Source organism: Ailuropoda melanoleuca, chromosome X (assembly GCF_002007445.2).
Source record: "Ailuropoda melanoleuca isolate Jingjing chromosome X, ASM200744v2, whole genome shotgun sequence".
Lineage (NCBI taxonomy): Eukaryota > Metazoa > Chordata > Mammalia > Carnivora > Ursidae > Ailuropoda > Ailuropoda melanoleuca.
This window is the reverse complement of record NC_048238.1, coordinates 47,906,405-47,925,580: the sequence shown is the minus strand read 5'-3', so window position 1 is coordinate 47,925,580 and position 19,176 is coordinate 47,906,405. Positions and strand designations below refer to the sequence as shown.

The window sequence follows — 19,176 nt, the reverse complement described above, 5'->3', positions numbered from 1 at the left end:
CTTTCCCTTAAGATCAAGAACACGACAAGGATGCCCACTCTCGCCGCTATTATTCAACATAGTACTAGAAGTCCTTGCAGCAGTAATCAGAAGACAAAAAGGATCAAAGGTATCCAAATCGGCAAAGAAGAAGTCAAAATGTCTCTGTTTGCAGATGACATGATACTCTATATGGAAAACCCAAAAGAATCCACTCCCAAAATATTAGAAGTTATAGAACAATTCAGTAAGGTGGCAGGATACAAAATCAATGCCCAGCTCCAGCTTCTTAAGGTAAGAATATAAGGGTGCATTTTAGATTTTTCTATTTGTTTGAGTGAGGCTTGGATGTGTATGTATTTTCCCCTTAGGACCACCTTTGCAGTGTCCCATAGGTTTTGGGCCATTGTGTCTTCATTCTCATTGATCTCCATAAATTGTTTAAATTTTTTAAATTCCTGGTTTACCCAATTATTCTTGAGCAGAATGGTTCTTATTTTCCAAGTGTTTGAGTTTCTTCCAAATTTTTCCTTGTGATTGAGTTCCAATTTCAAAGCATTGTTGTTTGAGAATATGCAGGAATAATCTCAATCTTCTGGTATCGGTTGCGACCTCTTTTGTGTCCCAGGATATGATCTCTTCTGGAGAAAGTTCCATGCGCATTCGAAAAGAATGAGTATTCTGTTGTGCTGGGGTGTAGTGTTCTGTACATATCTATGAGGTCCATCTGGTCTAGTATGGCATTCAAAGCTCTTGTTTCTTTGTTGATTTTCTGCTTAGGTGATCTCTCTTTTGCTGAGAGTGGAGTGTTGAGGTCCCCTACTATTAACATATTATTGTCTATATGTCTTTTTATTCTGGTTAAGAGCTTTGTGGATCTAGCTGCTCCCCTGTTGGGGGCACAGATATTTATAATTGTCATATCCACTTTTTGGATACATCCTTTAGAATGATATAGTGTCCTTCTGTATCTCTAACTGCAGTCGTTTGTTTAAAATCGAATCTGTCTGATATGAGAATTGATACCTCAGCTTTCTTTTGAGGTCCCTTGGCATAAAAAATGGTTCTCCATCCCTTCACATTTAGTCTGGATATGTCTTTAGGTTCAAATGAGTCTCTTATAAACAGCATATGGATGGGTCATGTCTTTTTATCCAATCTGCAACCTTGTTGTGTTTTATGGGATCCTTTAGGCCATTCACATTGAGAGTAATTTTTGAGAGACATGATTTTAATGATGTCATGTTGCCTGTGAAGTTCTTGTTTCTATAGATTGTAAATTTCTGTTCTGTATCACTCTTGGGGTCTTTTTACTTTTATAGAACCCCCCTTAATAGTTCTTGTAGGGTGGCTTGGTGGTCACATATTCTTTCAGTTTCTGCCAGTCTTGGAAGGTCCTGTCTCTCCATGCATTCTGGATGACAGCCTTGCTGGATAAAGTATTCTTGGCTGCATGTTCTTCTCACTTAGTGCTCTGAATATTTCTTGCCAGCTTTTTCTGCCTTGCCAGGTCTCTGTAGACAGGTCTGATGTTATGCTGATGTTGCTCCCTCGGTAGGTGAGGATTCTCTTCCCCTTGGCCACTTTCAAGACTATATCATTGGATCTAAGATTTGTGAATTGTACTATTATGTGACTTGGTGTTGGTCTGTTCTCATTGATCTTGGGAGGGGTCCTAGCTCCCTCTTGGACACGAATGCTTGCTTCCATCCCCAGATTAGGGAAGTTCTCAGCTACAATATGTTCAAATATCTCTTCTAGACCTCTGTTTTTCTCCATCCCCTTGGGGATGCTGATGATTCTGACATTGGAACGTTTCATTGAGTCAGTAACCTCCTGTAAGCTACATTCTTGAGATTGGATTTTTTCCAATTTTTTTCTTCTTTTCTATCATCCTATCTTCCAACTCACTAATTCGTTCTTCTGCCTCATTTACCCTGGCCATCAGAACATCCAGTTTAGATTGCATTTCATTCATAGCATTTTTAATTTCTCCCAGATTTGCTCTTCTTTCCACCCTTAGAAATTCTATGTTCTCATTAACATTTCCATTAATATTTTTTTCAAGCCTATACATCATCTTGACCATTGTTACTCTGAACTCCATTTCTGACAATTTGTTTATATCCATATCCATTAGTTCTGTGGCAGAGGCCACAGTCTCTGTTTCTTACATTTGCTGGGGATTCCTCCTCCTTGTCATTCTGATGAGGAGTGTTTGCAGGGATGTACAGAGCCCAAATTACTGACCAGGACCCAGGCAAGGTGCACTCATTTTATACTGACCTTAGGGATGTGGGCTTCTTGATTTTCAGCCCACCATCTGGGGGAGGGGTCTGCCACACTGATACTCAGGAAAACCTCTTTGGGTAGAGTTGCCCTGTGCCCTGTAAGAGAGGTGGGAATGTGCACGATACAAACCTGTATTTCTGGGCTTTTGTTCTCTGGTGGCTTTCCCTGGCAGTTTTCTATGACTCTTCTGAGAGTCAGAGGAGCAGTGGCCATCTCCTAGGCTCTGTTTCAGAACAGAGAGATCGCATTCTGCTCTCCCCTGAGCTCTCCTGACAACTTTAACTCTGTTTCTTTGGTGCTGCTAAAAACCCCACAGCATCCTGGCTTCTGTGCCCCACAGCCACTCTCCCAGTCCTCGCTCCCAGGGCTGGCATGTCTCTGTCCTTTGTGCTTCAAACACCGCCAGCTGCCCCTGGTTCCTGCTCATCCTCCCGAGCTGCCAGTTTCAGTCTAGTTCAAGTGCACGCTCCAGAGCTCCATTTTTCATTTGGTCGCATATGCTCCTGAGCTCCCAGTTTCAACCTAGTTCGAGTGTGTGCGCTGGAGCTCCAGTTTTCAGTCTAGTTGCACATGCTCCCGAGCTTCTGTTTTCAGTCTGATTCGAGTGAGCCCTCCGGAGCTCCAGTTTTCAGTCTGGTTGTAGGAGCACTCCTCTGATTTTCAGTCTGGTCGCGTACACACTCCTGAACTCCCAGCCTCAGTTGGCTTTCTCGGAAGCTACTGGTCCTCAAATCCAGCCTGCAGCCTAAGGCAGGAGGCTACTGCTTCCTGGCACTGTAACATGGTGGCTCCCTCCCCCATCTGTTTGTCTTCCGATATCTGTTCACAGATTCATGGCTTCCTGCTTCGTACCTCAATACTCAGTGCCTGAGATGTTCGTTTGTAGAGATCCAGATGTATCTTCCTATGTCTTGAGGTGATTTTCTGGGTGTTCATGATGATCTGGTAGATAACCAGATCGATTCAGGGGACTGGCTGAAAAACGGTCCCCTACTCCTCTGACATCTTTATTTGTAGTGGATACCAGCCTTTTATCTGTGGTTTTATTTGCAAATATCTTCTCCCATTCCGTGGGAAACTGGAACTCAATCACAAGGAAAAATCTGTAGGAAATTGAAACACTTGGAAACTAAGTACCATCCTGCTTAAGAATGATTGGGTAAGCCAGGAAATTAAAGAAGAGCTGAAGCAACTTATGGAATCCAATGAGAATGAAAACTCGTTGGTCCAAAACCTATGGGACACTGAAAAAGTGGTGCTAAGGGGAAAATATAGCAATCCAAGCCTCACTCAAACAAATAGAAAAATCTAAAATGCAGTCCTTATATTCTTACCTTAAGAAGCTGGAGCTGGAACAGAAGAACAAGCCTAACCCACACACGAAAAGACAATTGATTAAGATTAGAGCAGAAATCAATGAAGTAGAAACCAGGAGCACAGTAGAGCAGATAAACAAAACTAGAAGCCTTGTTCCTTGAAAGAACAAATAAGATTGATAATCCACTGGCCAGACTTATTCAAAAGAATAGAGAAAGGACCCCCCAAAATAATATTATGAATGAAAGGGGAGAGATCAAGACCAAACCCAAGGGAACAGAAACAATCATTAGAAACTATTATCAACAACTATATGCCAATAAATTAAACAACCTGGAAGAAATGGATGCCGTCCTGGAAACCTATAAACGACGAAGACTGAAACAAGAAGAAATTGATTACATAAACAGACCAATTAGTCGTGAAGAGATAGAATTAGTGTTCAAAAACCTCTCAAAAAACAAGAGTCCAGGGCCTGATGGATTCCCTGGGGAATTCTACCACACATTCAAAGAAGAAATCATACCTATTCTCCTGCAGCTGTTTCAAAAAATAGAAACAGAAGGAAAACTACCAAACTCATTCTATGAGGCCAGTATTACCTTGATCCCAAACCAGGCAAAGAAGCCTTCAAAAAGGAGAATTACAGACCAATATCCATGATGAATATGGATGCCAAAATTCTCAAGAAGATCCTAGCTAAACGGATCCAAAAGTGCATTAAAAGGATTATCCATCATGACCAAGTGAGATTCATCCCTGGGATACAAGCATGGTTCAACATTCACAAGTTGATCAGTGTTTTAGATCACATCAACAAGNATTCATCCCTGGGATTCAAGGGGGGTTCAACATTCACATATCAATCAGTGTGATACAACACATTAATAAGAGAAGAGACAAGAACCATATGACCCTCTCAATTGATGCAGTAGAAGCATTTGACAACATACAGCATCCTTTCCTGAGTGCAAGGATAAAGGGTACATACCTATATTTATAAAAGCCATCTATGAAAAGCCTACAGCAAATATCATTCTGAATGGTGAAAAGCTGAGAGCCTTTCCCTTAAGATCAGGAACACAACAAGGATGCCCACTCTTGCCACTATTGTTCAACATAGTACTAGAAGTCCTAGCAACAGCAGAGAACAAAAAAGATTAAAACGTATTCAAATTGGCAAAGAAGAAGTCAAACTCTCTCTTTTCATGGATGACATGATATTTTATATGGAAAACCCAAAAGACTCCACCCCCAAATTCCTAGAACTCTTACAACAGTTCAGTAATGTGGCAGGATACAAAATTAATGTTCATAAATAAGTTGCATTTCTATACATGAACAATGAGACTGAAGAAAGAGAAATTAGGGAATTGATTCCATTTACAATAGCACCAAAAACAATAAGATATCTCAGAATAAACTTACCAGAGAGGTAAAGGATGTATACTCTAGAAACTAAAGAACACTGATGAAAGACATTGAAGAAGACACAAAAAGATGGAAAAACATTCCATGCTCATGGATCAGAAGAATAAACATAGTTAAAATGTCCATGCTATCCAGAGCAATCTACACTTTCAATGCCATCCTGATCAAAATACCAATGACATTTTTCAAAGAGCTGGAACAAACAATCCTAAAATGTGTGTGGAACCAGAAAAGGCCCCGAATCACCAAGAAATTGTTGAAAAGGAAAAACAAAGCTGGGGACATCACGTTGCCTGAGTTCAATCTATACTACAAAGCTGTGATCACAAAGACAGCACGATACTGGCACAAAAATAGACACATAGACCAATGGAACAGAATAGAGAGTCCAGAAATGGACTCCCGGCTCTGTGGTCAACTAATATTTGACAAAGCAGGAATAAAACATCCAGTGGAAAAAGGACAGTCTCTTCAATAAATGGTGCTGGGAAAATTGGGCAGCTATATGCATAAGAATGAAACTTGACCACTCTCTCACACCAAACCCAAAGATAAGCTCCAAATGGATGAAAGACCTCAATGTGAAACAGGAGTCCTTCAAAATCATACAGGAAAACATAGACTGTAACCTCTTTGACACTGGCCACAGCAACTTCTTTCATGACATGTCTCTAAAGGCAAGGGAAAGAAAAGAAAAAAAATGTACTTGTGGGACTCCATCAAGATAAAATTTTCTGCTCAGCAAAGGAACCAGTCACCAAATCATCAGGGTTTTGTTTTAAGATTTTATTTATTTATTTGTCAGAGAGAGAGAGAGAGAAAGCGTGCAAGCAGGGGGAGTGTCAAGCAGAGCAGGCAGAGCAGACAGAGGGAGAACCAGGCTCCCCCCTGAGCAAAGAGCCCAATGTGGGACTCGATCCTAGGATCCTGTGAGAATGACCTGAGCCAAAGGCAGATGCTTAACTGAGTGAGTCACTCTGGTGTCCCTATGCTCATCATTTTTGTTTGTTTGTTTATTAAATTCCACATGTGAGTGAAATCATATGGTATTTGTCTTTCTCTGACTGACTTATTTTGCTTAGCATAATACCTTCTAGTTCCACCCACATCATTGCAGATGGCAAGATTTCATTCTTTTTGATGGCTGGGTAGCATTCCATTGTATATAAATACCATATCTTCGTTATCCATTCATCTGTTAATGGATGTCTGAGCTCTTTCCCCATTTTGGCTATTATGGACATTGCTGCTTTAAGCATTAGGGGGCATGTGGCCCTTTGAATCACTATATTTTTAACTTTTGGGTAAATACCCAGAAGTGCAATTGTGGTCATAGGGTAGTTCTATCTTTAACTTTTTGAGGAACCTCCAATGATGTTTTCCAGAGTGGTTGCACCAGTTCGCATTCCCACAGTATAAAGTGGTTCCCCAAGTGAAAAAATGTTTTGGCTAGAAGTAATTGGCCAGAATATCAATAAGGTAGCATTTTTGTGAAGTGGGAAGTCAAGGTCTTACTTTCTCTTAAGAGTAAGTGAAAGTCTCTAGTCTTGGCCCAATGGAAAGCATGGAGGACCAGTTCAAATGCCCAGGCCAATCAGCCATCAATTAGTGGGTTTGGAAGAATGTGAATATACATAGATTTTCTAGCCTCTTTCCAGTCTTTCTCATAGGTCTGGGGTCTTGTTTGTCTCTCTGGCTAGCTAATAAAGCTAGGAGAAAATTAAAAATTGAAAGAAAAGGAGTTAAGGACTAGTCTGGGCTGATCCTCTGTTTCTGAACTCATTTTCAACCATATACCTCTTGGTCTTGTTTCTCCTCCTAGGAAAGGGCCTGCCTGTCTTTTCCATTATTCTCATCATTTCCCTGTGCTGTATCATGGTCTTCATCATGGCTTATGTTATGCTCTCCCGGAAGACATCCCAACAAGGTGAGTGATGAGTATGACTGAGTGACTTTGCTCATTAATTCATTCTGAGAATATAGTTAAACATAAATTCTGTATCAGCCAATGTGTAGGCACTTCAAAGGGATCCCAGGGTAGTTTGGAATTGAGGGTAGGGATGCGTGGAGACAGATATGCAAGCCAACAAGACAGTAAGATTAATGGAAGCTAATTCACAAATCTTTGGTACTAAGCCTAATAAAAGCCATCCCTGTAATGGATTGTCTAATGAAGATGCACAAGAAAGAGAAGTCACAATCCTTGGCCTCATGTTGCTTAGAATTTATTTAGAAGATTTAAAGTAGAAACATGAAGTTTATCCATATCCATACATAACAATAAAGGCCATAGATTCAGAGCCTGGAGAAAACAATCAATGCTAAAGGTTTCCAGAGAAGAAGAGAGTCATTTAGGGCTGAAGTGATTACCAAGGGTTTTTAGGAGGAGATGGGACTTAGAACAGGCCTTGGAGGATGAAAACAAATTAGAAGGCAGCATTCCAGGAAAGAGGAACTACGTAAAGTGCAAAATCTTAAAAGAGTGGGGTATCAATGTAGAAAATTCTTGGGCAAATGGAGGGGAAAAGGAAAGTTTACTCCTGATTACAGAGTGTCTTAAAAAACAGGCTAAAGAATTTGGAAGTTTTTCTCTAGGCAATGCAGAAGAGCTAAAAATCACCAATATTTTTTAAGGAAAGGAGTGACATCGTGAAGGTGCAGTTGACAGGGCCATTTAACAACTGTGAACCAACAGAGGAGGAGAAAGAGAGTTTGGATGTCAATTTCTGAGTGAAACCTACCTTCATCTCAATACCTGATGCACTGGCCATTTTGCCTAACATTAGTGTCTTTTTCTCTATAGCAGCTCCTATTCCCAAGTAGCCTGGTTTCCACCATGACTTTCTTCAGCCAAAGGGGAGAAGGGAACCTTGATTATTTCCTTCTCCTGGGTCTTAAGTATAAGCTCTGGTCTTGGCCAGTTTGCATGGCTATGACTCATGAGGCTGAACTTGAAAGTAGAGATATTTCAGGTAGCCATAAATCCCAGGAATACCAAGGGAAAAATATTCATCATAGTCTCAATGAGACAAAGTATAAGCTGTAATCATATTTTATTGTTTCCCTCCCAAAAACTTTCCAGGGTTGCTCATGGCCCAGGGGATAGAAGTCAAAATGTTGCATTCCATTTAAGGCCTTCTCTGATGTAGCCTATCTTTTTGACCTCCACCAATCTTTATTTTCTTTTCCAATCACTGGAGTCAAACAAGCAAATAGGCTACACATCTCAGGTACTTATGGTTTTCCCCTTCTAGATTGCCTTCCCAGATTTTCTATTATTTACCTCTCTATAAGAGAGATACCCTTGGGTAACCTTGGGCCATCAATTCAATTTAATATGCAGTTACTGATTGCCTACTATGTGCCAGGCAGTGGGTGTATAAAAATGAAAAAGACAACACTTGTGTTATGGAAACTACCAGGCCAATGGGGGAGGTAAGACAGGTAAACACAGGGCTGTATCACAAAGTAGAGGGTTATGCCATGCTCTGTTTGTTTTGTTGTGGTTTAATGCATGCATTCCCAGTTGCATTCCTGTAAGATTATAAACTCCTAGAGGGCAGTACCAAGAGACATCCATCTTTGTACCATGTTATAGAACCTTTAGGCCTGCACGGAATGTAGATAGTTCTCCTCCACAGACACTAGGGGGCAATGGTGATCTATTTAAGGACATTTCCTGGGTGCGTGGTGGGGATGAGGGCATTTGGGAATGGCTTTGGTCATGGTCCCTGACAGATTAATTCAGCCCCTTCTGCCTGGGCTCTGGCTTGGCCACCAAGTTTCCATAAAAACTCCCTGGGATCTTTGTCAAGATTCCTGGGTGGGGAGTGGGTCCAGTTCCACTGTCCCTTCCCCTACCACACCAAGCAAATGTTCCAGCCCAATGTCCTGAGTCAGTGTATGCCAAAGAGGATAGTAACCAAGTGTGCTTCCTCTTCTTTTCTCTGAGAAATCTGTATCCTTGTGCTTCAGTTTACCTCCCCAATACCTCCCAATTGTGACCCCCTTTCTGTCTCCCCTTCCCTCACCCTATGACTGGTAACCAGTGTCCACATTTGGTCCTTGTCCACTCCCCATGGAGACTTCTGACTTGATTCTTCCTTCTTTTCTAGAGCATGTCTACGAAGTGGCCAGGTAAGACTGTCTCTGCTCCTCCATTTTCTGAACCCTTCCCTGCCCTCATTCTGTTAGTCACTGGCACGGAGGAAAGCAGGGGGTGGCACAAACCCAATTCTAAGCCCAGAGGGCTTCAGGGTCAAGGCACTGCTTTCTTCCCTCCCTGAAGCACCTCCTGAGGTTCTTTCTTGGCTCACTGATCACACAGGATGATCCAGGTCCATCAGCCTCCTGTTCCCAGAATCCCTTGATAACAAGACCCAGGGGTCAGTTGGCAAGAACTGGGACAAAAGTGTGGGAACCTAGAGTCCCAGCCTCAAGTCCCTCTTTATGGGTGGTGGGATCTTGGGCCACAGGGCACATGCCAGGGAGGCCAGCAATTCTGGTGAAACCTGGAGAGTGGGCATTTTCACAAGTGGCTGCTCCACCGAAGAGCCATCTTCCCAGACTCCAGACAATGACTACTCTGAGGATCCCTGCCTGGGCCAGGAGTACCAGACCATCACCCAGATCAACAGTGACTATGCTCACCTGCTGCACACAGTTCCTCCAGATTATGAGCTTTTGGCCACCGAGGACAAGGGCCTCTGTTAAAAATGCCCTGCTAAGCCACAGTCTGCTGACATAATTGCCTATTCAGCCCCCATCTTCTGCATAGCTACCTTCCCTGCTACCTCTCTTTGTGGATGACCCAACAAGTCTTCCTTGCCCAACACTGAGGTTCCTAAGAGTGAATGGCTTTGCCTAAGAAGCTATTATATGCACTTCAAGCAAGCCTGCTACTGGATCAGACCTTAGACCCTTCTGTTATCCCTTCTTCTACTGCTTCTCTTCAAACACTGGAGGGAAGTTTCCATAGCACTAAGACTTGCTCATCATGCCTCCAGATACCACTCAACTTTGGCATCTTGCCACCAGAAGACCAGAGGGAAACTCAGCTTTGCCAGCTCAGGGGACCAGTTATGCCCAGAATCACTCCCCCCCCCTTTTTTAGGACCAGATAGCTTTTAATTAAGATTTTTATGTAACAAGCCAGGGTTCAGTTTTGCTCCTGAACTGTGAGTCTAGTGCTCTGGTATTCTTCTGATGCTCAATAAATATCTAATCATGACAGCAACCTTGGTTGTATTCATCATTTTTCAAGTACCTACCAAGTGATTAAAGTGAGACTAATTGAGATGTTTGGGGACTTGGAATTATAAATAGCACCTTTTCTTTTTTGGTCTTTCTGTTTCCCACCCACATGACCTTTACCTTACTTCACAGTGGGCCCATCTGGGACACAATGAATATTTGGCAAGTTAGTACCCAACTCTCTTCCATTCTTTTCCCTGTCACCCTGGCAATTCCACTTGGGTGATCTCTTAAGTCAATTCAAAACTATGAAAATAAAGGATCACTTCTTCTGCTTCAGGGGACTGTGGATGCAGAGATAAAGGGCTCCGTTTCTTTCCAAAGTATGGATACACCACCCTCAAAGATTTCTACCTCCTGGAATCCTAAAATATTTGCAGTAGTTGTATTCATCATAGGTCATCTTTAACCCCTGGCCTCTTCTTACAATGTAGAGTGGGGGTCAAAGCAACGAAGTCTCTTTATTCAAGCATAAATGGGAAATAGGAGTGTAGGTGTGTGTGTGTGTGTGTCCATTTCTGTGTGTGCACACATACGTACAGGTTTATTTCAGTCTCCTCTGTGAGGACCTGTTCTAGGCTGGCTCAACACCACTTCCTTTCCCTCATATAATTCCTGTCAAATCAACCTCTTTGTTCTTCATGGAAGCTGTTTTTGCCACTTTTGGTTCCAGTGCAGTCCCAAGGTCAGCTCAGCTTTCACCAGGAACTTCTCTCCTTTGGGATGATTACAGGAGTCAAAAATAGTACAAAGAAGTGGACAAGAAGGAATCCTCTGCTTCACTACCATCAACCTGCCAAGTCCATGGTCAAAACCTCAGTGTTTTCCCCTATATGCCAGATTCATGTAGCTGGTGAGGGAAGCAACTTATTCTTCCCCATTACGCTTACAAGCCTCTGAAACAGGGACCCACCCAGTGGAAACCTCAGCTTCCTTCATGAAGCATCCAGACCCGACAGCCTCAGAGGAAAAAAAAAAAACAAAAACAACAACAACAATAACAAAACCCCATTATCTCTTCCTACTACCTTTAGAGAAAGGAATGGCTGGGGTTAGGAAGAGAATCCTAATCACAAGTCCATTAATAAAAGGAGCCCCATGGGGCGCCTGGGTGGCACAGCGGTTAAGCGTCTGCCTTCGGCTCAGGGCGTGATCCCGGCGTTGTGGGATCGAGCCCCACATCAGGCTCCTCTGCTGTGAGCCTGCTTCTTCCTCTCCCACTCCCCCTGCTTGTGTTCCCTCTCTCGCTGGCTGTCTCTATCTCTGTCGAATAAATAAATAAAATCTTTTAAAAAAAAAAAAAGGAGCCCCAAACCCAGAGACTCTCTCCTGTTACCCCCACAGAAGCTATGGACTCCCAGGGATATTTCAGAGCATCTTGTCTTAAAAAGCTTAGAGATTATTGATTTTAATTCTCCCTTATTAAGATGAGGAAATAAAGCCTAGAGAGGAACAGTAACAGTCTAAAGTCACACACATCAAGTCAGTGACAGAACAGAGACTGGAAAACAGGTCTGTGAACTCCTAGAAGCATATTCATTGCAGCATATAACTTCTGGATATCATTTTGCCCAAAAAATAACACTTTTTTTTTCCATAAAAGACAAGCCAGTAAGAGAGTCCTGGGTATAGAGCTAGCCCAAAGCTGCAGGATAGGCTAAATAAACATGGGCTGGTAACATAGAATAGTCTTAGGCAGATGTTTAGTCAGGGAAAGGTGGAAGACTGAAAAAAGGAGATTCCCAAAAGAGAGAGAAGATATGAGGTCCCTCTAGGGAAGTTTTCCAAGTTTTGGCCAAAAGATGTCCTACAGAAAAAAAAAATCCACGATTAGATTGGCATGATAAATGTTTCATTCTATAGCTCTCTATTGGTGATTTCCAATGCAACATTAGAATATTAAAGGCTCTGAAAAATCCTGCAATAAAGCACCTGTATAACTGAGTTGCCAAATAATTCCAGAACATATTTGCTCTCTGAGCCTACTTTTTTTGCCTTTCTCCTCCAGCCCTTGACTCTATTTCTCAGGAGGAAAAACCTTCACATACCCTATAGCATTATGATGATCACAGTTTAATATTTTTCACAAAATTCCTGGCTAGAATTTTGACCCAAAACCAAGGATAATGGTCTAGTAGGAAGTCAATCTATCAGTAAACATTCATTATTTTCTGTAACCAGAGTACTGAGCTACATGCTGGGGTAAGGAAGGAAAGGGAAGACAGCAATCAAGTAAACGTAGTGCTGTTCTCACAATTTAGTGGGGAATTAAGAAAATATCCCTTGGAAAAGTTTACTAACAGTTCAAGAGGTGCTATTAGGTAATAGGAGAAGAAAGGGGTACATATAAGGACCAAGGCAAGAAGTGTTCATATGAAAAATAAAGAAGTGTAGGTTAACTTTCAAAAGTTCTTGAAAACACTGGACTTTTGCTGGACCAGAAGTATGAGAAATAATTGAATAGGCAGAAAAAATGGAGAAAGTATTACCAGAAGGAAAAAAGACATTAGGAAGAGGAAAAAAGATAGATAAGGTCAAAATGTGTTTAAAAGTCAAGGTTGAATGTCAGGAAGGTGGGTTTCTAAGCCCTGTCATGAACCCCGTGTGAAAATTCTGGTGTCCTTACTGGGAGATTCTGCAGAGGAATGTGAAGAAAGGAAATGTGAATCAAAGAGCACTTCCATCCCTGAGCCCCATATACCTTTCCAAGACCATTGTGTGCCCCTCAGGCTCTGACAATGTAGAAACAGTACAGGGCTGTAGCTTCAAGAGTTGTCTCGCTTTTCCCCTGGCAACCTCAGATACAATGCTCCAGTTCCCTCAAAGTCACTGAAGATAACTTGTGAGAGCTTAGTTCATGTTTGGCAAGTGATCTCGCATCCAGCTGGTAGTTCATTTGTTGTATCCCAACTGCCCTGGTCTGGAGCTGTTAGGCATGTGCCGCACTTGGGGTATTTGACAAACTGACACTCTACCACATGGAGTGTCCAACTCAGCTTGTCAAATACACGGAGCGTGGCACTGCAGGAGGCCAGGCCAGGGCTTTAGTGGGGAGGCAAGATCTTCCTGGGAGATGTGGCCCTGGAAGGAAAGAAAGAAAAAGGAGTCACACCCTGAGCTCCACAGAAACTGCAGAAGATAAGGACTAGCTGAAACATCAGAATAGGGATGTGAGCAAAGGCATAAGGCTCCCAACTAGAAGATAGATCCTAAGGGAAGACCCAGTTGAGATTGCAGATGAGGCCCCAGTGCTTAAGTTGGGGTCCTCAGGCCTGAGTACTATAGCTATGGCATTTCTTAGGGTTCCAAGGTTCAGTGGGTTCCTATATGCAATAGGGAGAGAATTTGGTCATTGTTCTGCCTCTCTGATCTCAGGAAAGGACTAGGCCCCAGAGTCAGTGTCCATGCCCCCCTTCCCAAACCTCTCACAGTCTTGTGGTTATGAACATAGGCTTTGAGGTTAAAAATGGGCTTGAATTTTTGCTCTGTCATTAAGTAGGTAGGAAAACTCAGATAAATTATTTCATCTCTCTGAGCTCATTTTCCACATCCAAAAAAATGGGTATGAGTACCTACCTAAGAAGTTATTGTGAAAATAGCATGAGGTTATGTATGTAAAGCCTTTATTTAGTTCAGTATTTGATACATAACAAATGTTCAAAAAATTGTGGTTGTGCTACCAGAGGGAAAGCAAGGGCCATTGACAATTAATTTAACAGGGTCAGGACAGATGAAACAGGAATGCTTTTAGTTTAATGTATGTTGGTGAGGGGGTGACATGCTTCTCCAATTTGAGATCTAGGAGTGACTTCAAATATAAGGCTGTAAAGAGTTTTTCCCATCCTCTCACTTCCCTTACCTATTTAATCCACCTCAAGCTACCTAGAAGTGTGGTTCTTTCAGCCAAAACAACAACCTTGGCCACCATATATGGTAGAGTGGGAAGAATCATACAAACTTGGGGTCTAATGCTGCCTTGGGTACCAACTAGACAATCATGGCATTGGGCAAGTCTTTCTTTGAGCTTCAGTTGTCTTCTCTGGAAATGGGGACAAGAAGACTTACCTGGCAGACTTGTTAAGAAGGTGTTTGGTGAGCTTTCCAGAGCTTCCTATATAGATGGTCACAGGCAACTTGGCTCAGTCCCTGGAGCTGTGGGTGGAGGCCAGCCAAGAGATAATTAATAGACCGTGAGTTCAGGATGGCAAGACAGAGAAAATTGGATTGGTGCTTTTTTTCTATCATTACCCTCATTGGTTACCAGCTCCAGTGAGGAGACATTGATAAACTGGAGGTGTCTGCATCCTCCTGAAAGCCCTTTTCTGACTTCATTTATAAAAAAAGAGAGAGAGAAATATGAGTGGCTAAAGATTTCTTCTTAGTAAGCTCAAAGTTGAAGAGCCTTATAGACCATGTCACCCCAGTATTAATGGAAGGAGTCAATGGTTGAGCTGAAACCAGATAGATTTTATATCCATTCTTGATGTTCTAGTCCATGCCTCTCCAAAAGAGTATATATAAGAAAAAACAGGTTCGGGGTGCCTGGGTGGCACAGCGGTTAAGCATCTGCCTTCGGCTCAGGGCGTGATCCCAGCGTTATGGGATCGAGCCCCACATCAGGCTCCTCTGCTATGAGCCTGCTTCTTCCTCTCCCACTCCCCCTGCTTGTGTTCCCTCTCTCGCTGGCTGTTCTATCTCTGTCAAATAAATAAATAAAATCTTTTAAAAAAAAAACAAAAAAACAAAAACAGGTTCAATTGAGTAAGGCTGGTCAGACCCATAGGAAGAAGATGTAAATTTCTACATAGAGATATTAAGGAACTCTGAAAAGTCTTCTCTTGGTCTGTCATACTACACAAAACAACATCATTTGTCCCCTGACCTATCCTGACAGTGTTAACACAACAAACAGCAAAGACTTACCCTTCACCTGATCCAGTTGGGTTTCCTCATACATGCTGGAGGTAGTATGGAATTTTTTAAGGCATGGTTCATTCCCCCATTCAGCCCCACATAGAGATATTTACTCAACAATCACTCCTATGTCTTTCCTCAACAGAGGGTTGACAACCATCAAAATAAGGGATATAAAAACTAAGAGTCTCTAGGTAAATGGCAAAATCAAGACTACTACTCAAATTTCCTGACCCCTGAGTCCAGAGAACATTCCACTTCCATGTGGCTATATCTTAAAAAGCCTGTTTGAAGAAGAAATGTTATCCTCCCTTCTCACTGTTAGAAGTTTTGGGATAGAAGGCCACTGGGAACCTTCTTCTCACCCACCCTTACCCAGGATCCCTGAGGAGAGTATAAGGAGAATGGGATAGACAGGTCCAAGCCATGTTTGGTAGCCATGGACACTGTCCCAGCTTGGGAATCCTAGCAGAGAGGACAAATAGATATTATACCTGTTGCTGGAGTGGTGCCTTGGTGTCAGAGGAGGCAAAGGTTCCCTGAGGATGAGCCAAACTGCAGAGGCCAGAGGTAACTGGGCTTTTTGCCTGGAGCAAGAAGGTCGTGTGTTTTGAAGGGCCTTTGGTGTCTTCAAGAGGAAACAGAAATGAGGAAGATAAGGTGGAGGTTAGCCAACGGAAATCTGGGTGCAAAATGACAAAACAGTGCTGTTGTGAAAGGTTCACTACTGCAGCAACAGTCCCTGTTGCCATGCACCACCCCCCTGCCCACTCATAGCTGACCTCCAACAGATACTGGTTCTCCAAGCTGCAGAAATTTGAAACAGAAAGCCTCTGGCTTCCCTAGGCTCTACCTATGGGCCAGGGAGTTTTTCCCAATGTTAATGAGGGAACCCTGGGATGTCACAGCTGAGACATTATCAAATGAAAATCCACATTGTCAAATTTGAGAGACCCTCTGAGAGATGAAAAAAAAATGCCTGATAACAAAAAGCAAACTAGTGGCATAGCTGGAATTTAAATCCACTCTATCAACTACAAAGCATGGGTTCTCACACTGTCAGAATGCCTCCTGGTCCTGAAATACCCTTTTTTACTTCCCCTTGGCATGGCTTCTCACCTGACACAGCTACATAATTTTCAGGGCCCAGTGCAAAATGTAAATGAGGGGCCTCTTATAAAAAAAAAAAAAAAAGGATTTCAGGATGGTGACAGCAGAACATTAACCCCTACTTGTGTGGGGTCTTCCTACGCATGGAGACCTGTGAAACTTTACAGGTCACATGCCTATGAATCTGGCCCTTGCTGGCACAGCTCTGACCACAGATCACATTTTAGCATCCAGCCACTTACAGAAAGAAGGAAATTCACATCTATTAATAATGAGATTCTCTGCTTTACATGTGTTATCTCATTTAATCGTCGACTCTGGTATGGTCTTATCATCCTTAGAAGAGGATGAAGATATGGAACATAAGAACTAGGAAGATCGGTAAGAGAAAAAAGGGATAAAGAAAGGGGGGTAATCAGAAGGGGGAATGAAGCATGAGAGACTATGGACTACGAGAAACAAACTGAGGGCCTCAGAGGGGAAGGGGATGGGGGAATGGGATAGACCGGTGATGGGTAGTAAGGAGGGCACATATTGCATGGTGCACTGGGTGTTATGCACAGCTAATGAATCATGGAACTTTACATCAAAAACCAGGGATGTACTGTATGGTGACTAACATAATATAATAAAAAAAGTTAAAAAATGGAAGCATAATATAATAAAGATATTATTATGAATAAAAAAAGAAGAGGATGAAGAAACTGAGGCACATAGAAGTAAAATGACTTGCCTACAAACACAGAACTAAGAATTAATGGAGAAGATGGAATTTTCATTCTAGTCTTTTTGATTCCACATGGTAAGCATTTTCTACTCTCCCACATTGGCTACAACGAGAGAAGAAAGTAGTTGACTTTGAGGAGGAAAATATGGTGCCAGACCCTTAAGTTCAACTGTAACTTTCAGGCTTCATGAAAAGTGTGAGAAGAAAGTGAGTGACTTCCTAGGGCCATGTGTGTGCAATCCTTGGACAGTCCCCATTCGCAGTCTGGAAGACATTGGATTCCTATTATGCAGTGCTTTACATCATGAATCCTGATGACATGGCAAAATGGAGAGGCAATTTTTCAATGCTTTTAGGGTATACCTGTGATTTCTTTCAATGATTGCAGTGCTCAAGTCCCAGTCCTTAATCTACATGGCAGAAGTAGGACTCTGGGAAGTGCTCAAGCCCTGGTAATAATCTATTCAAGCTACACACAGTCATAAATTAAAGTTCAAGAGAAAAGGCTATATGCTGGGAGCCAGGACTCTTGTGCCCCAGTCCTGTATCTGTTAACTCTGTTTCCTCCCTTAGCTTTAGTTTTCCATTTAATCAATAAAAGCTGGACTAGATGATCTGAGTGGTCCAACTCAAATATTCCCTGGTTTCTTTATAAACCTCTCTATCCCTGTCCCTCCCTTACTGTGGGCTTCCTTGTTGTTGCAGGGTCTAGAGACTGTAGGGACAGCTTGGGATAGAGATTCACTTGTAGTTACACTACTCTGCAGAAACTTCCTCTATCAGAATAATTTATTAGCTTTGTCCTAGAGACCAGTTTCCCCAGATATGGCTTCTAGAAAGATTCAGTTCCTTTTTATTTTTGGCTTCCGACTAAAGCTTGGGGTGGAATCAGGATAGTCTTGTGGGCACTTTCTTAGGGAGGGACTCCCTTTTTTCTACCCACTCCACAGAGATTGAGTAATTTCAGCTGCCCACTCCTTTTTTTCTCACCTATCAGTTAAAGTAATCTACTAGCTTCTTAACAGGGGCCTTCTGGAGACAATGTTTTTACCCAAAATAGTAATTAATAGTGATCACTTTCAACCACATGGTATGTTATGAAAGAGAGCATTAGGAGCCAGAAGGACCTGCAAATCATGCCATTTATGCAGAAGAACTGAATTAGAGCAAAGATATTGGGATCCTTGAAGTTCCTCTTTACTTCACAAGCACAAAGCATGTTGAGAAGGGCCAACTTTGTGGCAATGGCACAAAGGGAACTTTCTTCTAGGTCTGTTGTCCCACCAAAAGACACACAGTTCTTTCATTTTGGTTGCTTTTTGACTTGGCTAAGCCTATTAAGGGGAATAAGGGAGAAGAGAGTTGGATGGAGAGAGCTGTTAGGCAGTGCTGGAGTCCCACACTGTAGACACATTCATTTAATCACTCAGTGCTGGGATGGATAGAACAACTGAATTTTGAGTCAGAGTCATTGTCTCTTGTACTGTAGGTTTTAGTCCCTGAGTTATAGACCCACCTCTGTAACTCACTAACTTTATGCCCTTGAAAAATCATGCACAGCCTGTCTGAGCCTCAGCCACCACATCATATTGAGGGATTATTGGGCAGGCATGCACCCAAGGAACTATGCATTTCTTCAGTATGAGATAACTAATTTGACAAAAGTACAAAGTGCTGTCAGAAGAGTGTGACTGTTCTAGGGCTGGGGGCAAGGAGGTGGTTCTTGGGAAAGTAGGATTTTAGGTAGATCTTAAAAGATGGAGAGAGAAAATAATGATGTTCATTGTCTCTGAAAAGCCTTCTTTGACCACCCCTTCTCCCACTGAAAATAATTCCTCCCTACTGTGCTTGCCTCTAGTGTCCAAAACCTATTCATACTACACTTATGTGTCTGTCTCTCCCAAGAACTGCCCAAAGTAGGAATCATGTCTGAGCCCTTCTTTTCTTCATAGGGCCAGACATGGAATAGTTACCCCAGAACTGCAATTTGAATAAATTAATGTATCAGTGCCCTAGCAAAAGAAGGAATCATCATAGCCCAAGTTCCCCCATATTCCTTAGCTTACCTCATCTCCATGAAGTCCTCCTTTTAACTTCAAGTTTATTTCCCTGCTCATTTAATCCCATCTCCTATTGGAAACCTCAAGAAAAGG

At 42.3% G+C, this 19,176-nt stretch overlaps 1 protein-coding gene and 1 long non-coding RNA gene across 4 annotated transcripts in view; one reads left to right on the top strand and one right to left on the bottom strand.

The window, feature by feature from the left end:
* VSIG4 (V-set and immunoglobulin domain containing 4) overlaps positions 1–10,255 on the top strand; it is a 59,551-nt gene extending 49,296 nt beyond the window's left edge. Inside the window, exons 6-8 of one of the 2 annotated variants that reach the window (XM_002930789.4) lie at positions 6,842–6,946; positions 9,135–9,156; positions 9,495–10,255. In XM_002930789.4, coding sequence (XP_002930835.1) covers positions 6,842–6,946; positions 9,135–9,156; positions 9,495–9,732 — 365 coding nt within the window. In that variant the 3' untranslated portion in view covers positions 9,733–10,255. Of the gene's footprint in view, positions 1–6,841; positions 6,947–9,134; positions 9,157–9,346 lie in introns of both variants that reach the window. The other variant, XM_019793594.2, reaches the window with a different exon arrangement.
* A 1,409-nt stretch (positions 10,256–11,664) lies between these two features.
* Positions 11,665–19,108, bottom strand: LOC105234844. 2 transcript variants are annotated; one of them, XR_004622348.1, is made up of 4 exons: positions 19,090–19,108; positions 15,681–15,814; positions 14,338–14,424; positions 11,665–13,353 (listed from the first exon to the last, which is right to left on the bottom strand). It is a non-coding gene; the product is annotated as an uncharacterized LOC105234844 (long non-coding RNA). The 2 variants fall into 2 exon arrangements; XR_004622347.1 differs by lacking the exon at positions 19,090–19,108 and having other exon boundaries at positions 15,681–15,871.
* Between the last annotated feature and the right edge of the window lie 68 nt (positions 19,109–19,176).